This window comes from Girardinichthys multiradiatus, chromosome 2, assembly GCF_021462225.1.
Source record: "Girardinichthys multiradiatus isolate DD_20200921_A chromosome 2, DD_fGirMul_XY1, whole genome shotgun sequence".
Lineage (NCBI taxonomy): Eukaryota > Metazoa > Chordata > Actinopteri > Cyprinodontiformes > Goodeidae > Girardinichthys > Girardinichthys multiradiatus.
The window spans coordinates 27,742,448-27,765,689 of NC_061795.1; the positions used below are offsets into that span (position 1 = coordinate 27,742,448).

Sequence of the window (23,242 nt, forward strand, 5' to 3'; positions counted from 1 at the left end):
GAACTTGTATAACTGAATCAGGTTTGTAGCCCGCATTGCTCGCACAAAACCTGCCCAAAGCTCTGCCCACAGAAGTGACAGAGCAGGTTTTGTGATGGCCACTCCAAAGCATTGACGTTGTCACTTGACCACTTTGTAACTAAGCTGTACGATTAGGAACATTGTTCATTTAGAAGACCCATTTGTGCCCACACTATAACTTCCTGGCAGTTGTTGTGAGATGGTGCTTCACTATTTCACTAGTTCTCTATTCATGATGACATCTATTTTATAAAGTGCCCCAGTCCCTACTGCAGCACCTCCACCACATGATGCTTCCAACCCTGTACTTCACAGTTGCCATGGTATTCTCAGGCTTGCATGAATCCATATTTTTCTTCTAAATGTAATGTTGGTCATTAAAGCCAATCTCTTCAGCTTTAGTCTTCGCCCTCAAGTGCATTTGAAAACGATTATCTGTCTTTTTATGTTGCTTTTGGAGTAATGGCTTCTTCCTCTCTGAGCAGCCTTTCAGCTCATGTCAATACAGGATTTATTTCACTGTGGATAACACCACTGTCCCACCAGCTACAGTCAGCATCCACACAAGGTCTTCTGCTTTTATTCTGGACCTGATCTGCACCTTTCACAGCAAAAAATGCCCATCTCTAGGACATAGAATCTGTCCCCTCCCTAAATGATATAATCACCGGACATTTCCTTGGTGTTTATAAATGTGTATAATTGTTGGAAAAAGACACCATATGAACACCTTCAGGCATCTGGAAATTGTACCCAAAGACGAACCAGACTTGTGGAGCTCTTCCTGATATCTTGGCTGATCTATTTTTTATTCTTCCATAACGTCACACAAGTGAGCAATGTGTGTGAGGTGTTGGCTAAAATACACCGACAGATATGCCTCCAATTAATTAAAACGTTAATTATTAAGAAAATCAGAAGCTTACAAAGCCAAGACATCATTGTCTGATTTCCCAGACTGATTGGAGGCATAGTCTTCTAGCGTATGTAAACTTGTGGACTTAAAATAAGTATAATGAAAATATTTCCCATTTTTCTGGCATTTGGCAAATAAAAAAAAATATTGGTAATTGTACCCTAAAACACATTACCCAATTATCCTGGGATGGTCTTTGGGGTGCCCATCTCCAGGAGTCATTGGGCGAGAGGTGGGGATTGCCAGCCTATCACAAAGCATCTTCTTACAGTGTATGTAAATGTCTGTAAATATCTGGTTTCTACTGTAACAGCTTACTGATGACTTTTTCTTAGAAGGGATGAGGAATGGTGTGATATCATCTCCGAGCACCTTTGCTGGTTTGATTCTCCACTGCTGCATATCTTTGCCTCCTGATTGTCTTTGGACAAGTTTGGATAATTCTGCGTGGATTGCCTAAGTAGAAAACAGATCATACACTGCTCAAAAAAATAAAGGGAACACTCAAATAACACATCCTAGATCTGAATGAATGAAATATTCTCATGAATACTTTGTTCTGTACAAAGTTGAATGTGTGACAACAAAATCACACAAAAATCATCAATGGAAATCAAATTTATTAACCAATGTAGGCCTGGTTTTAGAGTCACACACAAAATTAAAGTGGAAAAACACACTACAGGCTGATCCAACTGTGATGTAATGTCCTTAAAACAAGTCAAAATGAGGCTCAGTATTGTGTGTGGCCTCCATGTACCTGTATGACCTCCCTACAACGCCTGGGCATGCTCCTGATGAGACAGCAGATGGTCTCCTGAGGGATATCCTCCCAGACCTGGACTAAAGCATCCATCAACTCCTGGACAGTCTGTGGTGCAACGTGATGTTGGTGGATGGAGCGAGACATGATGTCCCAGATGTGCTCAATCGGATTCAGGTCTGGTTAACAGGCGGGTCAGTCCATGGCTTCAATGTCTTCATCTTGCAAGAACTGCTGACACACTGCAGCCACATGAGGTCTAGCATTGTCCTGCATTAGGAGGAACCCAGGGCCAACCGCACCAGCATATGGTCTCACCAGGGGTCTGAGGATCTCATCTCGGTACCTAATGGCAGTCAGGTTACCTCTGGCGAGCTCATGGAGGACCATGCAGCCCTCCAAAGAAATGCCACCCCACACCATTACTGACCCGCAGCCAAACCGGTCATGCTGAAGGATGCTGCAGGCAGCAGATCGCTCTCCACGGTGTCTCCAGACTTTGTCACGTCTGTCACATGTGCTCAGTGTGAACCTGATTTCATCTTTGAAGAGCACAGGGTGCCAGTGGCAAATTTGCCAATCCTGGTGTTCTCTGGCAAATGCCAAGCATCCTGCATGGTGTTGGGCTGTGAGCACAACCCCCATTTGTGGACGTCAGGCCATCATACCTCCTCATGGAGTTGGTTTCTAACCGTTTGTGCAGACACATGCATATTTGTGGCCTGCTGGAGGTCATTTTGCACGGCTCTGGCAGTGCTCCTCCTGTTCCTCCTTGCACAAAGGTGGAGGTAGTGGTCCTGCTGCTGGGTTGTTGCCCTCCTACGGCCTCCTCCACGTCTCCTGGTGTACTGGCCTGTCTCCTGGTAGCACCTCCAGGCTCTGGACACTACACTGACAGACACAGCAAACCTTCTTGCCACAGCACACATTGATGTGCCATCCTGGATGAGCTGCACTACCTGAGCCACTTGTGTGGGTTGTAGAGTCCGTCTCATGCTACCACGAGTGTGAAAGCACCATCAACATTCAAAAGTGACCAAAACATCAGCCAGAAAGCAAAGGTACTGAGAAGTGGTCTGTGGTCCCCACCTGCAGAACCACTCCTTTATTGAGTGTGTCTTGCTAATCGCCAAAGATTTCCCCCTGTTGTCTATTCCATTTGCACAACATCATGTGAAATTGATTGTCAATCAGTGTTGCTTCCTAAGTGGACAGTTTGATTTCACAGAAGTTTGATTCACTTGGAGTTATATTGTGTTGTTTAAGTGTTCCCTTTATTTTTTTGAACAGTGTATTTCATTAGGTAAGCTTTAAAATGACACGTTTTTTAAGTTTAGACCTGAAAGACAGTTTAAAACAGTTTCAGGGTTCCTACAGTCTTCAAAACAATATTAAAAGGATAAAAGTTGGAACTTTAAAAAAATGCTTTTTGCATTACTTTATGTTTAAATATGCTCTATTATCTTTGGCTTCATCGATGAATTAAAGCTTTAAGGATTTGTGGAACATACAGAAAATAAAGTAGGAAAATGTTTTGTACTAATTTGTCAAAAAATCAAGCAATGTTATTGTAGAAAGATATATTTGTGGGAACTCTGTGATTTGTCCTTCAGAGATCAAAGTTTAACTCACCTTAATTGGACCTTTGCAAAACTGAACTGCATGTTTTGTCAATAAGATTACTAGTTTTACTTTATTTTAAAGAAAAATGGAAAAGGAGAAGAAGTACAAACTGTCATAAAACAACATGCACTCACCTTGTTCAAGAGCAGCAAATTGAGGTTTTCTCAAACTTATTTCCTTCACTGTTCTGCTTAAGGCTGTGATTACCAAAGCAGCAAAAATGTTCAACTTGTTAGGACAAGCTGAGACACATTGGTAAAGATGGCATCCAGCCCTGGGTGTCAGGTCACTGTCATACTGGCTGCAGAGTTTTGTAAACAGCTGATGGAAAGTACTCCTTACACACTCCACTTCAAACTAGATTTCTAGGCTATAAGTTGAAGAATGTGATATGGAAAGCAACCTTTATAAATGCAAAAGGTGTGTTTTTTGTAGCTGAAATTGATGACTGAAACAGTTTTTCTTTTTTTAACCTTAGGTCATTTTGCAACATGGGACTTTGGAATGATAGTAACTCATGGGGGTAGAACAGATGCACAGCTTTCAGGTGTGCACCTTGCCTGAGTCTCTCTAGAGAGTCGGGCTCATCATACAACTCGCAGAGAGAAAATGTCAAGTCTTTTACAGAATTGGGTTAGGATCTCTTCAGATTAATGTGAAAACAGCTAGCTAAACATTTCTACTTTAAAAACAATTCAGCATTGTTGATTTATGGGTTCATAAATTGTTCATTATACTGAGATAAAATTGACTGGTTACTAGGTTTAAAAAAACATTAAACATACAGTGCATAGTATAAGTAATTGGTGTTTTTAATTGGGATTTTATTGAATACACCAGGGAGCAACAACTTTAAAACCCAGAGAGCCTTTTTTGCCATCAGGCCTGCTAAATTACATTTATCTAACAGTGCCAAACTTAAACTCTTTGTCTAGAACTGCAAAAGCTACACAACTCTGAAAAAAGAGCCCTTATTGTTTTTTTTTTATATATATAAATGCAAACTCTAGAAAGTTAGCTTGCTTGGTTAAAATAAAAATATATATATATATTTTCTATGTTTAGGCTTAAGGAAAAAAAGAACAACATCAAACCTTTACCAGTATTGCACAAAAACACAACAAAACTGTTGAAAAGAAATATATAAATAATATAAAAATATGTTATAATTAATCACTACTTTCAGATGGTCTGTCTCATAAAATACCAACAAAATACATTGAAGTGCATCCTAATGTGACAAGATATGAAAAAGTTAAAGGTGTCTCTTGAAACAATACAGTTAAATTTCTATTGACTCGGAAAGTCAGTGCCTTTGATCATAGTTGAGGTCAAGAACAGTGTGTGTGTGTGAGAACAATTTACAGGCAGGTTTGGAAAGAACTCAGAAAGAGGAAGGATCATCTCAGCCACATGATCTCACCTTGGTGGTTGGCTCCAGTTTCAAGGCCTGTTTTAGCACCTCCATGGCCTCTTTGTAGTCGCCCTTATCTGACAGCAGCTGAAAGAGATTAGAAGAGCTGCAGTACCCGTTAATCAAACACAACAAGTAATTATTCAACTATATTATTTTTCCCCAAAATAGTAGAATCAAGTTTTAAATTAGACAGATTGATCTTCCATCAAAGAATGCAGTGTGTGGTTATTATTGGAGTGCTAATACAGATCAGGTGAGATGCTTTATGGTATCTCTCAGTGGCAACACGACCCCTAACCTTTCCAGTCCTGAAAAGGGCCTTGACGTTGTTTGGCTGGAGGGTCAGGACATCCCGGCTGGTGTGCAGTGCCTCATCAAACTGCTCCAGTTTGAGCTGAGCTGCAGCTAGGTTGTTCAGACACTTTATCCGGTATTCCCGCACTTCTTCCTCCTCCTCCTCCATGCCAACATCATTGCCATCTGCACAGACACAGGCACAAAGCTCACTGCATGCCCTCCTGCACATGATCCTGGATTGATTTATTTTATTATAAACCAAAAAGATAAAGGAGGAGAAAAAGGGAGCGGCATAAATAGTCTTTGGAGGGGAAAGGTTGTTGTTTGGATCAGTCTGAATCAGTTTGAAGGAGAAATTGTCAGTGGGTGTCGTTATGCAGCTGATTCATGCTCTGCTTTTTAATTCAGCTGAATATAGTGTTTTTTTCCACCTGCATGGTTTTGGCACCAGACCCAAACCTGTCTAGCTGCGTGATGTATTGACTAAAGTAAAGAGGGCTTGTTAGCACAAAGGAATTTTAATCTGGACTCTGACGTGTTGGGTCATAAATTCAAGCAACTCAGGAACAGCATCTGTTCACCAACTTTAACCCAATGGTTGATTTTAGCCACTTGTCCTTCAGGGCTTGGTTGTTTTGTTTGCTTTTTGAGGAGATTTTGCCGGGCTTTAGTATAGACTTTTGTGCAGGAAAATGTTTAGTTTGCTCAAAGTGTAATGGATAAATAAAGAGACATTAGACATGTTTAAAGACTGACAATAAATAATACTTGTAAACATTATGCTTAAAAAACTGCTTTATGGATGATTTTAACAGAACTCTTTCAATATAATCTGTATTTTTCTTTTTGTTTATATCATATTTTAAACATTAGGCATTTATGGTGCTGTATTTATAGTATTTATTTGCCAAAAAGATATAGGGTGTAACCACTAAAAGAAAACAAATGGCGAGATCAAATAAAAAAAAAGACAACTAATGCAGTCATCCCTGAAATTGAACTGATTTCATTAAGTATCACAAGTCAACAATTTCTCATGAGTTTTTTTTTTGCTACAAAGCATTTAAGAACACCTTAAGTTATCCGTTGTATGATTATTTAACAAAAGTCAGATTGCAAAAAATGTCTGTACTACATAAAACTACATAAAAACGCCGCGTTTTGGAAGCCATGGTGTATATTGAGTCCATTGATTATGGACTTAGATCCTTTACCAGAAAGACCAGGTCAAATGAGCTCTTACTGAGTTTGAGCAGTTTTGCAAAGAAGAATGAGCAGTAATTTCAGTTTCTACATGTACAATGCTGATAGAGACCCAAAAGAACTGCAGCTGTAATTGCTGCAAACGGTGTTTCTACAAAGTATTGATTCAGGGGGGCTTAGCATGAATGCACACCTCACTTTTCAGATTTTAACAAGCAAAAAAACATATAAAAATCATGTAACATTTGTTGTAAACTTACAATTATACCGTACTTTGTGTTGGTCTATCACATAAAATCCCAGTGAAACACAATATTTGTGCGCGTTAGAATGTGGAAAAGCTTGTGTGGTAAATACTATTGTGCGACACTGCAGTTAGGGTTTTTGGCAGTATGCATACTTTTTCCACAAACATTTCCCCCATAGCTTAATCTTTACCTAATTAAATAATGTTATGAGTGAATATGTGGTTGGTGGTTTTGAACAATTGAAGTTAGATTTAAATTATTTTAAATTCTGATAGAACCGTAAAAGACCTTTAGTAGAAAGAATTCATATCTTGACATTTCTCCTGCTTTATTCTTTATCTTCTTCTCAGAGACTTATTACATTATCTGGATGATCTGGATAAACCCCTCTTTTCAGTGCCACATTGGATTGACTCAGCAGTCAGTCATTATTGATTCATTATGGGGCAGTGCATGATTTTCTCTTCATTGTCTTATTCGGCCATATTTTTCCCTCGGGCTTTCTCTGCCTCGTTGATGATTAAAGTGATTAAGGAGGTGGAAATGGTAGGAAGGTTGATTGGCTGTGATCATGCAAAAGTATTAAGTGAAAGTGTTTACGGCGGTGCTCTGCACAGAGGGACGTGGCCCTGCATGGAGACGCTGCGATTAGTGTGGTGGAGCACCCCTGTCAGATGATGTGTTATACCTGCTGTGTTTGTTCACATGTCCTTGTTATAGCCAGCAGTATGGAAATATTTCCCATGAATAAATCAGTATTACCTTTGCTGCGAGTGGTCAGCACCTCCAGAGCCACACAATAAGCTCTGGCAGCCAGGCTGTACTCCTCTCTCTGGAAGTGAAAGTTTCCTCGCTCTCGTTTCTGGTTCCCGATGCGGATGCGATCAGCGATGGGCAGAGTCAACGGGTCTGGTTTGTCTCTGATGTCCAGAAGCTGCAGTTGGTAGAGTAATGGAGCCCATGCAGGGATGTCAGGCTCTCTGCACAAAAATTAACAGACATACACAATCAATACCAGTGTACATTTTCCATTTTACAAATTTCCAGACTGTTCCTTTGATTCCCGTTACATTTTCTGGACGTTTGTGTCATTTAGTTTCAAATATGTTTGGTAAATGCATGATAAATATGTGTAAAGTGGTTTTATGTTATTATTTGTGTACCACAGAGACTAAAAAAGGTTAATTTTCTTCCTTAACCGTTGTCTGATATAAATATTTTCTTAATCAAAGTGTTCCTGTTACATCGTTAACAGTCTTTGTTTCCATTTACTGCTGGAAGGTAAAAAAGGTTTGTGACTGATAAAAAGACTACAGTAACATCCAAGGTGCTATGTAAACTGCTGCCATTAGGGGTAACTTGGGGTCTATTTGGTTCACTCTTACACCAAGAGTTCTTTTCCCTTTCCATTGAATGTTCTCCTGACCAAGGCCTACTGTGCCTCTCTTTTTTTCTTTTATGCATAAAGCATTTGACTAGGCTATTGCTGTCATTAAGTCGATGTACTTTTTGTTTACCATAAAAAGTACTCCTGGGCCAGTGCGTTTTTTTTTTTCTTTTTCCTGTCCTCTCCATCCCCAGTTGGTTTGCAGCAGATGGCCGCTAAGACTGAACCTGGTTCTGCTGGAGGTTTGTTCCTATCACAAAGAACTGGTTCTTCTCCATGGTCCCCCCAGTTCTTGCTGAGCATGAATGATTCATGTAAACTCAATTTAATCAGCTGAGTCTCCGTAGATAATTTTTTAACAACTGGCATTTTATGATCAACTGACTTAGACTCTACTGTATTATAATTAGAGTTGAACTGCACTGCATGCAACTGGGTCTGAATCTGATTGTATTATTTGATTGGAATGAACTGGACTGAAGTAAACTGGATTTTGGGCACAATTGGATCCAATATTTCTGGATATGAATAGCACTAGCTTGTCTTGTAAAGTGCGATGAGATGAAATTTGTTGTACATTGTAAATTGGTCTAACATAAATTAACTGTATTGGACTGAGCATGCAGGTGTACTTTGGTCTTCCCAGTTACTCATAAACAGAGATATTTCATGTGCAATTTCTTTAGTAATGTTTATAAAATATATAATAAAACCAGGAGAACTAAAAAAATTGTATAATTCAATTTTTCCATACTTATTCAGACCTGGATGTCACACATTTCTGCATTTCATACTTCATTTAAGACTGCATAGGGTTCCCATTATTATTGTCAGCAGGGAAATGACTACCACCAGACCAGACTTCTAAAACCTCTGGAAAACAACTTCCAGTTACACATGAATTTTATAATATTTTACAGATAAAACATAAAAAAACAAAACTGAAGAGCACATTTTGTTTCAGCCCCTCTTGATTCTTCTAGAACCATCTTTTCCTCCAAGAACAGCAACAAGTGTTTAGAGGGTTTGTTTCTACCAGCTTTGCACATCTACGGGCTGAGGTTTCTGTCCATGTTTCTTTGCAGAACATCCAGAACAGTCAGATTACATGGAGAGCTTCTGTTAACACTTCTTGCCAGATATTTGTACTTGGGTTTAGGTTTGGACTTTGACTGGACCATTCTAATGCATGAAAATGCTTGTATCTAAATCATTCCATTGTAGCTCTGGTTTTGTGTTTAGGGTGGTCCTGCTGGAAGTTGCACCTCTGCCCCAGTCTGAAGTCTTTTTCAGCATCCAACATGTTTTCTTCTTGGACTGTCCTGTTTTATTTTTAACCAACTTCCAAATTACTCTGACCAGCTTCTCCGTCCCAACAGCATTAAGGGTTCCCACTATTATGCCCAACAGAGTGGATGCTGTGTTCTGTGGTCTATTGTTTTATAACTTAATCCTACTTGAGAGTTCTTAGCAATTGTACCTCTGACCTGTCTGGTGTGTTCCTGAGTCTTTATGTTGCTGTTTGTTCAATTATGTTCAGTAAAAACCTCTGTGGGCTTTTGCAGTATAGCTGAATTTATATTAAGATCAAATCACACATTGGAGGATTTGATTTACTAAAGAGGTGAGTCCTAAAGGGAACCGGTTGGACCAGATTTTATTGAGAATTATAGGAGTAATGGAACTTAATTTTCCTGTACAGAATTTTGAAAACCATGAATCCTTTTCCGTCCTGGGTTCGATTCCCAGCCGGGGGTCTTTCTGCATGGAGTTTGCATGTTCTCCCCGTGCATGCGTGGGTTCTCACCAGGTACTCCGGCTTCCTCCCACAGTCCAAAAACATGCCTGTTAGGTTAATTGGTAACTCTAAAATTGCCCTTAGATGTATGAATGAGTGTGTGTATGGTTGTATGTGTGTTGCCCTGCGATGGACTGGCGACCTGTCCAGGGTGTACCCCGCCTCTCGCCCATAGACTGCTGGAGATAGGCACCAGCTCCCCCGTGACCCACTATGGAATAAGCGGTAGAAAATGACTGACTGACTGAATCCTTTTCCTTCGATTTCTAAACTATGCTCTTCTTTATGTTAGTCTATCACATAAAGTTTGCAAAAACAGACTGTAGTTTGTGGTTGCAAAGTTAGGGTACTGACACCTTTCGCACAAGTCCAAAGTGTCTGAACAAACTATGGTTTTACAAAAGAGTAGTCGTCTTGCAATCAGAAGGTTATGGGTTCGATTCCAGCTTCCTCCTGCCATATGTCGATGTGCCCCTGGGCAAGGCACTTAACCTCAAGTTGCCTACCGATCTGCGTATCGGTGTATGAATGTGTGAGTGTTAGTGAGTGCGATTGGGTGAATGTGGCTCTAGTGTTAAGCGCTTTGAGTGGTCTGTATGACTAGAAAAGCGCTATATAAGTTCAGTCCATTTACCATTTACAGCACTTGAAGGATGCAGGACTAGGCCACTGACTTCTTAACATAGCTTTTTATTCATGCTACACACACAAGACCAGCTGGTATAATGTGACAACATTACAGTGATCACCATGGTGCTTTCTGGTAGCATTTTTGTTGTTTTCAGACTCAAGCTGCAGGTCTCCATACAGGTTACATTTAACTCACACACATTACCACCTCCAAAGTAATACAAGCTACATCAGCTCCTTTAAGCAGGTAAGAATTTGAAACTTGAATGAACCCGATGACTTCAGCTCACTCAAGAGTCGCTCTGAAAGAAAGTTAATGTAGTGTTCAATCATCTGGCTCCTGTGCACACATGGCTTACAATGGTCCATTATCAGTTCCTCTGAGGAGGTTCTGATTTCAGAGGTGTAACAAGAGGGAGGTAATACAGAGCTGCAAAGATCACAGTTTGGAAGTAGAATGCAGTACATAATATTACAAAACAAATTTAATGTAAAGGTACTTTTAACAATGAAATGCTAGAAAGGATTCCTGGGAGCAGTGAACACATTGAGGAAGTTCAACTTCCTTCTCTCCCCGACACCATCGCAGTTTCCTGACCGTAACAGTTCTGGGAGTTGTGTCAGGTCATGAATTATGCAAACTGGTTGTGCCACTGACACAGTTTATGTTACTCTAGCACAACTGGTTGTATACACAGTCGCTGTGCTGCTGTGTCAGCAGGTGGGAGGTGGGATCAGGTAACCCTTTCACCCCTCCTCCCTAGAGACCTTGCCCTGTATCACACACAGCACACAAAGGGGTGTGAAGTTGGCAGCCGAGCTGAGATCACAGAAACCTGAGCAGCATCGCTACAATCACCACTAGGAGGAGCCCTGAAACGTCCTTGTCCTGGGTGGTAAAAAAAAAAAAAAATCCATTCACATTGATTTTCAAACTAGATGAAATCATGAAAACATTCAGGACATCCATCTTTCTTGTGACGGTCTTCTATTTTGCTGGTTGCAGAGTATTATGCAATGACTGATACTGTTGGTTCAGAATATGAACACAGCTTAAACGTCCCCAATTTCTGCTACTCTTACCAGAATAAACTGGACAATATTCAAGGCTGTATCTTATGTAACAGTGTACAGCAAATAAGCAACAATGCTGTGGAAATTTGTTAAATGGTTTTAGATCAAATCTGCTTCTCTGCTGACACCTGTGAACATGCCAGTAACAAAAGTTCTCATTTTTCAGTCTGGAAATAAAATCAAAAGGTCACTAAACTAAACCAAACTAAACATCTGTGGTTTATTTGATCATGTACTGGTTTAAATTGAGTTCTTCAGAATGCATGCAATCTCATAAAACCTTTCCTGCCTTAAAATATTCCTTGTTATTCATAGCTGATGACTCATCTCTATCCCTGGCCTTAGTGTTCATGATGCTGTTTGTTCATTAACGTTCTCTAAGAAACATCTGAGGTCTTCATAGAACAGCTGGAAGAGCTGGACTGTTTTTACTGATAAATTAACTTCTGGAAGAAATTAGTTGCAGTAGAATTTATGAAGAGATATTAGAGTAAAGGATGATAAGTACATATTATTATACACCACACTTACATCATTATCCTTGCACTTCAGCAATTCAATACCTCATGTTGATCTATCACATAAAGTCCCAGTTGCAAACATTGAAGTTTGTAGTAGTAGTGTGACAAGATTAGTAAATTATTTTGCAAGGCAGATACACATTTGGATCACAAACGAACAGGCAAAACAGACATTTAACTTTACATTACATTACGTTATGTAATTCCTTTGATGGAGTCAGAAGACTGAGACCAGTGATGTATCACTTGTCAAACGTTTTGAGACAGTTTACACATACATAAACACCGATGGCATCTTATTCCTAATACATATGATCTGGAGTTGGCACACTCTTTGCTTCCATAATCTTCTGGGGAGGTTTTTTGGGCAGCTTTAGGAATGTATGTATGGGGAAACTTGACAATCCTTCTAGGAGAGCATTCCTGAGGTCAGGCACTAATGGTGGATGAGAAAGCTTGACCCTCATTGCCAATTGTAATTCATCCCAAAGGTAATCTATGTGGTTAAGGGCCGGTCTCTGTGGAGGCCAATCAAGTTTCCTTGACCTATTCTTTAACAAATGTTTGTAAAAGCAACCAGCAAGCCAAGATGCCGCATTATACACACCTTTGGTTCTGGAACTGATTGAAACGTGAAAATCGAATGACGGAAGAGTAGTGACCCAACGCATTTGGTAATATACACTCACTGGCCTCTTTCTAGGTACACATGTTCAATTGCTTGTTAATACAAAACAGCATTTTGGGATCTAGATGTGGTAAAGACAACTTACTGAAGTTCAAACTGAGAATCAGAAGTGAAAAGAAAGTAGATTCAGGTGACACTAAAGAGATGGGTTGGGCTGAGTATTTCAGAAACTGCTGATCTAATGGGATTTGTTTTTGTCCCTAAACCAGGTCTCAGGTTTACAGGGAATGGTCCAAAAAAGAGAAAATATCCAGTGTGCCTCGCTTCTGCGGTAAAAGTAGAGATAATGGGATATTGAGATAATATCTTTTAGGCACACATGGGAACTTTGCTACAACTGAGCATCTTTTCAACACGGCAGCCAACCTCAGCATTATTGCTGATCATCTCCATCCATTTATGACCGCAGATGACCATAGTGTACCCATCCAATTTCCAGAAGCCACCATGTCTCAAAGCCCAAATAGTCTCAAACCGATTTCTCAACCATAACAATCATTTCACTCTACTCAAGTGGCCTGGACAGTCACAAGAGCTCAATCCAACACAACATCTTTAGGATGTGGTGGAGATTGGTATGATGAATGTGCAGCCGACTATTCTGCAGAAACTGTGTGTTGCTATCATGTTAATATGGATCTCTGGGGAATGTTTCTTACACCTTATTGAATCTATGCCATGCAGTTCAGAAGGCAAAAGGGTCGAAATTTGGACTAACAAGGTGTATCTAATAAAGCGGCTAGTATGAGTGATTCAGTTAAAATAGTAAATTTTAACTTTATTCTGCATCATCACTTAACTTAAGGGTGTCTTTACACAATAAAGCATTTTAATCTATATACATGTATTTATTTAAACCATACTCATATAGGCTTTTGAAGAGCTGAATAATGTTTGGTTTTGCAAACAGCTCCAGTGAAAGCCCTCACTCATCATGTCATTAACTATTGAACAGTTTCCAACAGACAAATGATCCACTTTGTTGATTCTGACTCACACAGACTGAGGCACATTATTTGAGGGGTGATGACTCATTGATATTGCTGCTTATGTGCAAGCATTACTAACTAAAAACAGTAAATGTGGCACGTTGATGCACTGAATACTAAATGATGAAATATCCTGCAAATGAAGTCTCACAAAAATACTGATGGGCACAATGCACTCTGTCACTGCAGGGTTCAACAGTTGAAATGCTTTTGAGAACAGCAGTTAGTATGACAAAATGAAAAAAATAAAAAAACATCATGAGGAGCGAGCATTCAGGATTTCTGTCTGAAGCTCAAAAGAATGATGAGACTGACTTGCTGGCATTAAACAAACCCAACTTGACTGGTGAAAAGCTACAATGCAGCTTGATAACAGATCTATGAGGTTTACGGTGTCACAGAGGTCATTGCAGATTAGCCCAACACCACTGAGCTGCTGAATTGAGCTCAGTCAGTAAGCCTCCAGGGTCCTATTAGTGCAAACAGGAAGCAGAAGGTGGTCAGAGCAGCAAGATTCCTTTGCAAGATCCCAGTGAAACCTGAATCTGCAACCTCAAACTATTGGGTGTCCATTCAGTGAACAGCAATGGCATCAGCCTTCCTTCCAGCTTCAGAACAAACTGATCCCAAAAGAAAGAGATGTTAAAAACCTTTCTGCCACTTTTTGGAAAATTAACACTAAGGCTTTGTGAATGAAACTATTTTGTGTTCATACAATGAGTAAAAGGAGCACCTGTTACACAACGTTGGAATTTATAGTGCTTTACAAGAAATTCATATTCAAACTTTTTTCTCGTTTTATTATGTTGTATCCACAAACTTTAGTGAACAAACGAACACAAGGTAGAGCATCACTGTGAAACAAAATAAATAAAAAAATACATGTGGTTTTTATTCAACCCTTTTCAGCCCTCTAAACTGTGATACCTTAAAGAAAATCCAGAAATACCAGAGGCCTTTAGAAGTCGCCTAATTAGTAAATAGAGTAAGTTATGCCCTGTCCCAAGCTTTCATCATATCATGGAGCACTGGAGAACATTGGAGAAGAGGCAAAGAGGCTCGTGGCTACTTTGGCAGAGCTGCAGAGATGCACAGATCAGATTGGAGAATCTCTTAACAGAACAACTTTGAGTTGTGCACTTCACAAATCTTCCTATTATGGGTGACTAGCTTGGAGAAAAGCATTGTTGAAAGAAAGCCATAAGAGGCATAGTTTAAAGTTTGCCATAAATAATGTAAGCAAAGAGAATCTTTAAACTAAAGCTCAATCTTTATGTTATGACAAACTTTTTCTGCATGTTGAATAATGTTCCTACAGCTGCTCGTTTTGTTTGGTTAACTCTAACTATCCTTACTGAGAAGGATTCATTGGTTTTGCTGCTGATATTTGCTCCATTTTATGTTGAAAAGCGATGTTAGGCTTCTATTAAAAATAAAGCAAATCAATTGTTCTACAGATTCATATAATCTTGGGACGAAACAGGCAAGCAGGTTGTTCTCTAACCCAAACCAAGAGACCCAGAGTGGGTCCTCGGACGTCGGTCAGAGCCTGAGGCCGAAAGAGATCAATATCAGACTGACTTAAAGATATGAGACATTTGCTGTGGTTGCAACTCTGACAGCACTGAGAGATAGACAGAGACAGGTGCCAGACTGGATCTATGTAAACAGACTTCTCCTCCTCGATAGTCTCTGCAGGTTACCATGAGGACTCTGTATTGTGAAACAGGATTTGTGGATCAGTGACCTACTTTAGGCAAAACACAGTGTCAATAAGGAAAGGGTGTTTTCTTCTTACTGTATTAACTCAACATGGTACAGTATAATACTGTAGAAATATAAACCTGATTTGAAGAATTCTATCTCTTTATAAAGAAAAACGTTTTATAATTGAACATCCCTGCCTGTGCATCAATTAGGTCTTTGAAAACTTGGATAATCTGTTTATGTATAATGAAGCCTGATTAAGGTTCTTGCCATGGCAAGATAGTGTGAAACAATATTACATATATCTTCTGTTTTTGCTTTACTGTCATGTTTAAATGTTTCAGATCATTAGACACATTTATTTACCATACAAAAATAGTCTGAGTAAATACAAAATGCTGTTTTCAAATGATCATTTTATGTTTTAGGCAAATAAGGTAGCCCACCATGTTAAATCATGAACTAACTTTGATTGAACAAATGTTTTCTTTATTGAAGTTCAGCTCCTTTTGGCCAGTTTCATTAGACCACATCCATACCTGATGACTATCAGGGAAGTAGAATCAAAAAAGCACTTAAACAGAACCTGTCTGACAAAATGAAGTACAGGCAAAAAAATCTCAAACAGCAAAACATCATGCCCCAATATAAAGTTGTTCAAGAACAGATGAGAAACAAAGTCAGTGACATCACTGAGTCTAGAAAATGTTGGACGGGAATTTCTAAGGTTTTCCAAGGGACCTTAAGCATGGTGTTCATGCTCAAACCCCCCATAATGATACTAAATTAAAAAAGTTCTGCAAAGAAGACCAGGCAAAAACGTCTCCTCAGTGATGTAAAAGACTAATTACCAGTTATCTAAAACATTCAATGGCAAAAAAAAATGATTTGGAGAATGACAACTTTCCACATATCTCCAGATTGTTTTGGATCGCTTTTTATATTTACTGAAGTTATCTTTGTTTAATATTAAAAGTTGTTTGAACATCTGAAACATGCAAGTTAAAAAAAACTAGAAAAGAGATCTGTAGTGGGGCAAATAAGTAAAACAGCACTGTAGCTATTTTGATGGATTAGCAACAGTAATTTAACAACATGTTTAACTTTTTAAAATAACATGACTGTATATTAGGGTGGTTTAGGTGAGTAGATATTTTCCTTGATGACTTGGTAAAGATCAACACACATCCGTCTTTCCTATTTTGAAGCATGGTTTAGAGAAATAGGCCTTTGAATCAAGTCATTTTTATGCACCAGGGAATCTTATGGATTATTATTTGTAACCTCATAGACACTTAAGAAAGCAAATTATAAAAATGCTTCAGTAACATTTATTTTAAAGGAATAAGTGTGGCACAGATGAAATTCAAAAACAGTATTATAATATCCTACTGGAATAAAAATTGATTTTATCCTAAGGGGTTTTACACGTTTTGACTGGAGTGTTTAGTGTGGATTGCTAACATATACAGTTTATAAACATACAATAAACATTTGTGACGACAGACCACCCACACGTCAAAAATGTTTTTGTAGGGATCAGATTACAACAGAAAGGTTTCCAGCTATAAGAGAGGTGCCTTAAGAATGTCCTTATGCCATGGGAATGGCATGAATTCATTATAGATGACCTACACTGGTGTGTTGTGGCTCAGCCGGTTTCCTCATTAAGGTGACTCAACCTGCTATCTGTCATGCAGACCCCTCGCTGCTGTGAATAAAAGGAAAAAACTCCCTCGGAAAAAAAACAGTGGTCACTTTGACGTCACGCGCTTCATAAATGATGGAAAGGCCAGCCATGTGGCTCATCCTGGTCTCTATGGTTACAACTTCAGATAGCACAGTAAAATAGCATAATAAATACAGCGTGCGGCTTGTGTGATAATACAAAATCCAAGAGGATTTATGAGGTTGTTTTTTCATAGCAGGAAAACAGGTCTGCCCAGTCCTGTTTTCCAGTCATGTGTTTGTTTTGACTCTTGGATGGACACACATCATCACCACACGACTATGCAAAGAAGCTTAGCTATAATCCTGATGTTGTTGAGACGTCACAGATGTTTTTCCTCCCTTTAGCACTGGTTATAATTTGGAGGAAATCAGCCTCTTATTGTAGCCACAAATCAAGAAACCAAACTATGGTGTGAGGCCCTTTTTTGCTGCTCCCTCGATATGTGCTTCCCTTTCTTTCTTGTTTTTCTTTCCTCCTCCAGCAGTGGGACCAATGAAAGAGCACTTGCAGGGATCAAGGGTATCTACTGCCAACATCCTGGCTGTTGAGCTCTATTAAAGTCCTCATATAACCTGCAGCATATTTCCTCGGGCCCTTTAAAATGCATCCCAGCTCTGCTTCAGATGACATGCAGAAAATCTTTATTCACAGGGACTTTAACTTATCCGAGCATTTGAGAGACTCATTTAGCAACACGACTTCATTAAGTACAGCATGTACAGAAGTTGACTGAACTAGAAAGGCTGTAGAACAATTTAGCATCCCTGAATAAACGAGATGATATAAGCTGCCTATGCAGGGAGTATAATGAGCTACTTCTTTTGTTTACATTAAATACTGCATATAAATCAAGACAGTTGGTCTCCTTCTGGTAGAATAACATTAATAGCACTCCTTTAAATCTATAGGGCCAGATATATAAGGTGGTCCTTCTTTTCCTTTAGCATTGAAACGGTCAGCTTGGCTCTTCATTATGTTGTCCCTATTTTTATGTCCCTATTTTTTATGTATAGGGTCCATAAACACTCCACTGTGAAACACTATAAAAACTAGTGAGCGTTATCAAGAACATTGGAAAAAAAAGTAAATGTAGTACATTTTATTTGAAATCGTTATTTTTAAATATGTACACGTCATTTTTGTTTTATCGTTTATAATCTTTTATTTTGAATACATTTTTCACATGAACATTGGAATAAAATTCAAACTATATAAATTATAAGGAGTGTCCAAAGTGTGACCTGGAGGTCTTAAGGGGCCCCAATCCCAATTCCAGTATGGTAAAATTTTGCTAGCATAGGCACCTGTTGGAAAATGACACTTTTTGGTTATACTTTCATTTAAAAATTACAATCTTAAGAAAATGGAAAAAGGAAACAACATAAAGTATTATTAATTTTGGCTAAATACAGTGTACCTTTCCTTTTATTTCTTAAATAAACAATTATTTACAGATTAATTTTTTACTAAAATCTCACTAATTTGTTTGTTTTATTACAATATTGCCTGTCAAGTTATTAATTTCATTTGATTTGATGATTTATAAAATCATTTAAAAAATCCAAACAAGGAGACCAAACAATAAAATCATAAAAACACTCCAACGAATTTCAGAAAACACTATAATCCATTTAAAAAGGATTGTGCTAAGGAACATTAAAAGCCTTTCTGAACAAATGTGCCTTCAATTTACTTTTGAAAAGGCCCGGTTTGGTAATGGCACAGAGGTCCAAAGGAAGCTGGTTCCAGAGCATGGGTGCCACCACTGAAAAGGTCCGGTCACCCCAGCGTTTAAGCTTAGTCCTTGTGACATCCAATAAAAGCTGACTGGAGGACCTCAAGGACCTGCCACATGCACAAACACTTAAAGTTCACATAGATAAGGAGGTGTTCACAAAGAGATTCACAAATTAAAAGAAAAAGTTTAAAATCAATTCCAACATGAACAGGAAGCCATTGTAAAGAATATAAAACAGTGGTTATTTGCACATGTTGGAGATGTTTACTTAAAAGGCGGGCGGTGGCATTCTGGACAAGCTGAAGGCGATTTAGACTCGACTGAGAGACATCGACAATAGTCAAATAAGGAGCTAATAAAAGGATGACTGGCCTTCTCCAGATTGGGACAATTTTAAAAAGGCTTTCCTTTGGCTAAAAGGCACAACTGTGTGTTCTATCCCCATTCCTCTTCTCTCTGTACACAAATGACTGCACCTCATCGAATTCGTCCATGAAACTCCTTAAGTTTGCGATGACACCACTGTCATTGGACTGATCCAGGACGGTGATGAGTCTGCATACAGACAGCAGGTGGATCGGCTGGTACACTGGTGCGGTCAGAACTACCTTGAACTGAACCCACTCAAGACTGTGGAAATGGTGGTGGACTTTCGGAGAACACCACCCCCATACACCCCCCTCACCATCCTCAACAACACTGTATCGGCCGTGGACCACTTCAGGTTCTAAGGAACCACCATCTCTGAGGACCTGAGATGGTCTTCACACATAGACACTGTTCAGAAGAAGGCCCAGCAGAGACTGTACTTCCTGAGGCAACTCAAGAAGTTCAACCTTCCACAGGAGCTGCTGGTCATCTTCTACACTGCCATCTGAATGATGAACTGAGATGGATGGAGACAGGAGAGATTGAATATCTGTCCTGTCTTCATCCATCTCAGTGTGGCTTGGCTCATCCACAAAACAGGACAGGTCCAGACTGCAATGAATAATCAGGACTGCAGAGAGAATAATCAGAGCTGAACTTCCCTCCATCCAGGACTTATACAGGTCTAGGGTCAGGAAAAGAGCTGCTAAAATCTCTGCCGACCCCACACACCCTGCACATAAACTGTGAGTTTTACCTTCAGGCCGCCGCTACAGAGCACTCTTCACTAAAACCAGCTGCCACAGAGACAGTTTCTTCCCCCAGGCTGTTTCTCTGTTAAACATTCAATAAAGTACAAAACAACAGCATACAGATGTTGCAAATGCACCTTTTTATTATATATGTGTATATTGTACACTGTAAATTTGTATATTCTGTAATGCAAAAACAGAACAAAAGAGCAAAGTGTACTGGAGTCAAATTCCTTGTTTGTATGTACGAACTTGGCAATAAAGCTGATTCTGATTCTGAACTGAAAAATGCTTGTCCAGACTATAGAGTCAGTGGATTTTTAAATGAAAAATCCTTATCAAATAGTACCCCTAAATTTTTAAGGTGTTCTTTAGATTAAATGTTAAAGCACTGACACCTGTAGTTGCATTGCCTCCAGATAAAAAAACATTTAGTCTTTTGTTGGTTTAACAGCAAACTTTTCTGGCCCAACTACTGTTAAACAGCAGTAATTCTAATGGTAGTCAGAGGGCTCGGTGGCACCACTTGTATGGCAGCCTCACTTCTGTCAGTCTGCCCAAGGGCAGCTGTTGCTAAAATGTAGCTCAACCCCGGCCGGTATTTGAATGTGTGTGAATGGGTGGATGACTGTAGTGTAAAGCCCCTTGGGGTCTCTGGGGACTTGATAACGTGCTATACACATACAGGCCATTTACCATTAATGTAATCCAATAGAGAGTGGAGAGCATTACGGCAACCTAGCTTCAGAGACAAGTAGATCTGTATGTCATCTGCATAGCAGTGGAAGGATAACTGGTATTGAGTAGCAATAGCTCCACCTTATTGCTGAGGTTACCAAAAAAAAAAATAGAATAAAATAAAATATTTTTAATTCCTAAAAAAATGAATAATAATTTAATAACGGTAGGATTCCTATTCAGATCTTTTTATACTAAATACTATATGTGTATACCAGAGGCCCAATGAAAGAGATGCAATGGGAATTGTTGTATTTTATGGTGCGTTAAAATGCTGGATGAGGCATATTTCCAAACAAAAGATATTCAGACACAGTCGCAGTACTGTTGAATGTGTGAAAACCAGCATGCAGGTGAGGAGCAACAGAAACTCTTATCAGCACACATTCCCTTGTGCTGAATTTCCTGGCAGCCTCAAGGCGACCTTCACATATTTGTCCTATGGAGATATCACTGAGAAGTTGTCTGGATTTCTTTCCTCTAAAGCAGCCCCTTTTGCAACACATCTGCAAAATTTAAAGAAGGCACTTCATGTGTGAAAGTAGCTTGAAAAGAACATGTAATCATGGCTGAACTGGAAGATCAACAGGGGCTCAATAACTGCTGACTCACAGATGTTCATTACAACTTCTTTTCAATACATGCGTTTGCACTTGTCTTGACGGGAAAAGAACAGTTAATGCAAAATTTATTAAATATGACTCCCTTCCACATAATAAAGCATTTTAAGCTGTTTGCGATTTTCTTTAGCTTTGCTGTATTTGGTTTACTTTTGTGCATTGTGCAAAGGTCTGCAAAGTAAAATCTGGAAGCCTCACTAAGCTGAAATTTTCTATCTTCTCTTTGCTGCTGAACAACTTAACTGATACATGCAATAGATTTACTTTATAGCAGATACATGACATACTAAAAGCATGAGGATTTAGAACTTTTGGTTTGATCAGGGGTTATAATGTGGCATATTTCATAAAAGTCAAATCTCTATTTGTTTTACCTACATTTTGTTCAGTTATTAAATTATTTTTGAAGACTACATATTTAAATTATTATCCATCAATTACTATTACTCTTTATTTCTAAAATTCATGAAATAAAGAAAAAACTTAATATGCATTGGTTTAAGAATGTGAGTATAAAATGGTTTGTTGTCAAATAAATTTAAATATAAAGAAACAATATGGTGTTGTGTTGGCACAAACCAGTTGAATGTAAGCAGGTAGGGTTTTACATTTTTTAGATCTTTAAGAGGAATGAACTAAAACAAAATTCTCACATTCCAGTCCTCTAGAGTCAATGTCCTGCAATCGGTAACAGATACCTGAATCAAATGGCTCAATTGTCTCCTCAGCATATAATCGGGTTCTACGAGTTAATGGCCCTCAAAAAATAAAGTTTGAGACCCTTGAGCTAAAATGAAGCCCTACACCTATGGGTTCCTACGGCAAGAGATAAAAAGAGAAGCTGTCGTGATCCTTGGATGTATGTTTTTTATTCTCTGTATTTTTGATCACTTCTAAGTTCTTTATTAATGTTATTATGATCTTGCTGTACTTAGTTCATTTATTTGTGTTCAGTGGTGTCAATAATGTCTTCCCACATTATTTCATTCATTTGTTCTTAGTTTATTTCTGGTGTTCTATTCCCTGTCTAGCTTATTTTCCTGATATGTGGCAGTGACTGCATGAATTATTGCTCAAAACAACTCAAGACACTGCCTGGTTTTAAGGACACAAGAAATCAGTCTAATACAGAGGTCATCATCTAATAAAATTCCCTGAATGTTATATCCACAAGATAAGTCCTATGCCTGACTTTAGACTCCAGATCAATAAAAAATGAACAAGCTGACGTCTGTGAGATGTGAATTGTATGATGAAGGGCAGGTTCTCATGTAGCCCCAGGGCCTGAGGTTTAGTTTTAAAGTGGATGCTCTGACAGGGTAAAGTGGAGCAATGACAGCCTAGCTTTCTTTGTACAGATACTATGTCTACAGATTATATAAACCTTATCTGTAGCCATTTTATATTTCACATTTTGAACTTTAATGGTCTCTAAGGTACAGCAAATTCTGAGGGAAGAGCCAGCAAAGCAGCTGCTTGAAAGATGACAGTCCCAGTTTTTATATTCTTTACTGGCTCTAATTGCTTCAATAGCAGAATAATAGTCTTGTTAAACAGTTTCTTTATTGTCTTTTTGATCAACAGTCTAGGGAAGCAATTTTGAATAAAGTTGTTGGAAAATTTCTTTGACCGTGCTGTTATGAGCATTCATGTTTGCTACCACAACCTCCTTTTTCTTTGTGAACGCCATTCTGGTTAGGGATTAAATGTCATAAAGAGATAGTAATCACAAATTAATTTCCTTTTCAAGCCTGTACTGTCACATGAACATGGGTGAAACCAGATAACGCCCACAGAGAAAATGTCATCATCCCTGGGATATCATTTTGCAAATTAGACGCAGAACGTGTAGATGCTGCTTATCACACTCTGACGGTTTGTTGATAAACTTTTAAGGTACAAGATGTTGGTTGCCTACCACAACTGACCTTTACACTTTAAACTGACATATTTATTTCAGTTTCTTTCTGGCTGGTATGGAATAAAATTGACAGGTTATTGTTTTGCATTT

General features: G+C 38.8%; 1 protein-coding gene across 7 annotated transcripts in view; it reads right to left on the reverse strand.

Moving 5' to 3' along the window:
- fkbp16 (FKBP prolyl isomerase 16) overlaps positions 1 to 23,242 on the reverse strand; it is a 68,764-nt gene that overhangs the window by 1,096 nt on the left and 44,426 nt on the right. For all 7 annotated transcript variants that reach the window (XM_047351734.1, XM_047351717.1, XM_047351709.1 and 4 more), the window contains 4 exons: positions 7,251 to 7,468; positions 5,039 to 5,220; positions 4,747 to 4,824; positions 1,256 to 1,393 (listed from right to left, as the gene is read on the reverse strand). In XM_047351734.1, coding sequence (XP_047207690.1) covers positions 1,256 to 1,393; positions 4,747 to 4,824; positions 5,039 to 5,220; positions 7,251 to 7,468 — 616 coding nt within the window. The remainder of the gene's footprint in view (positions 1 to 1,255; positions 1,394 to 4,746; positions 4,825 to 5,038; positions 5,221 to 7,250; positions 7,469 to 23,242) is intronic.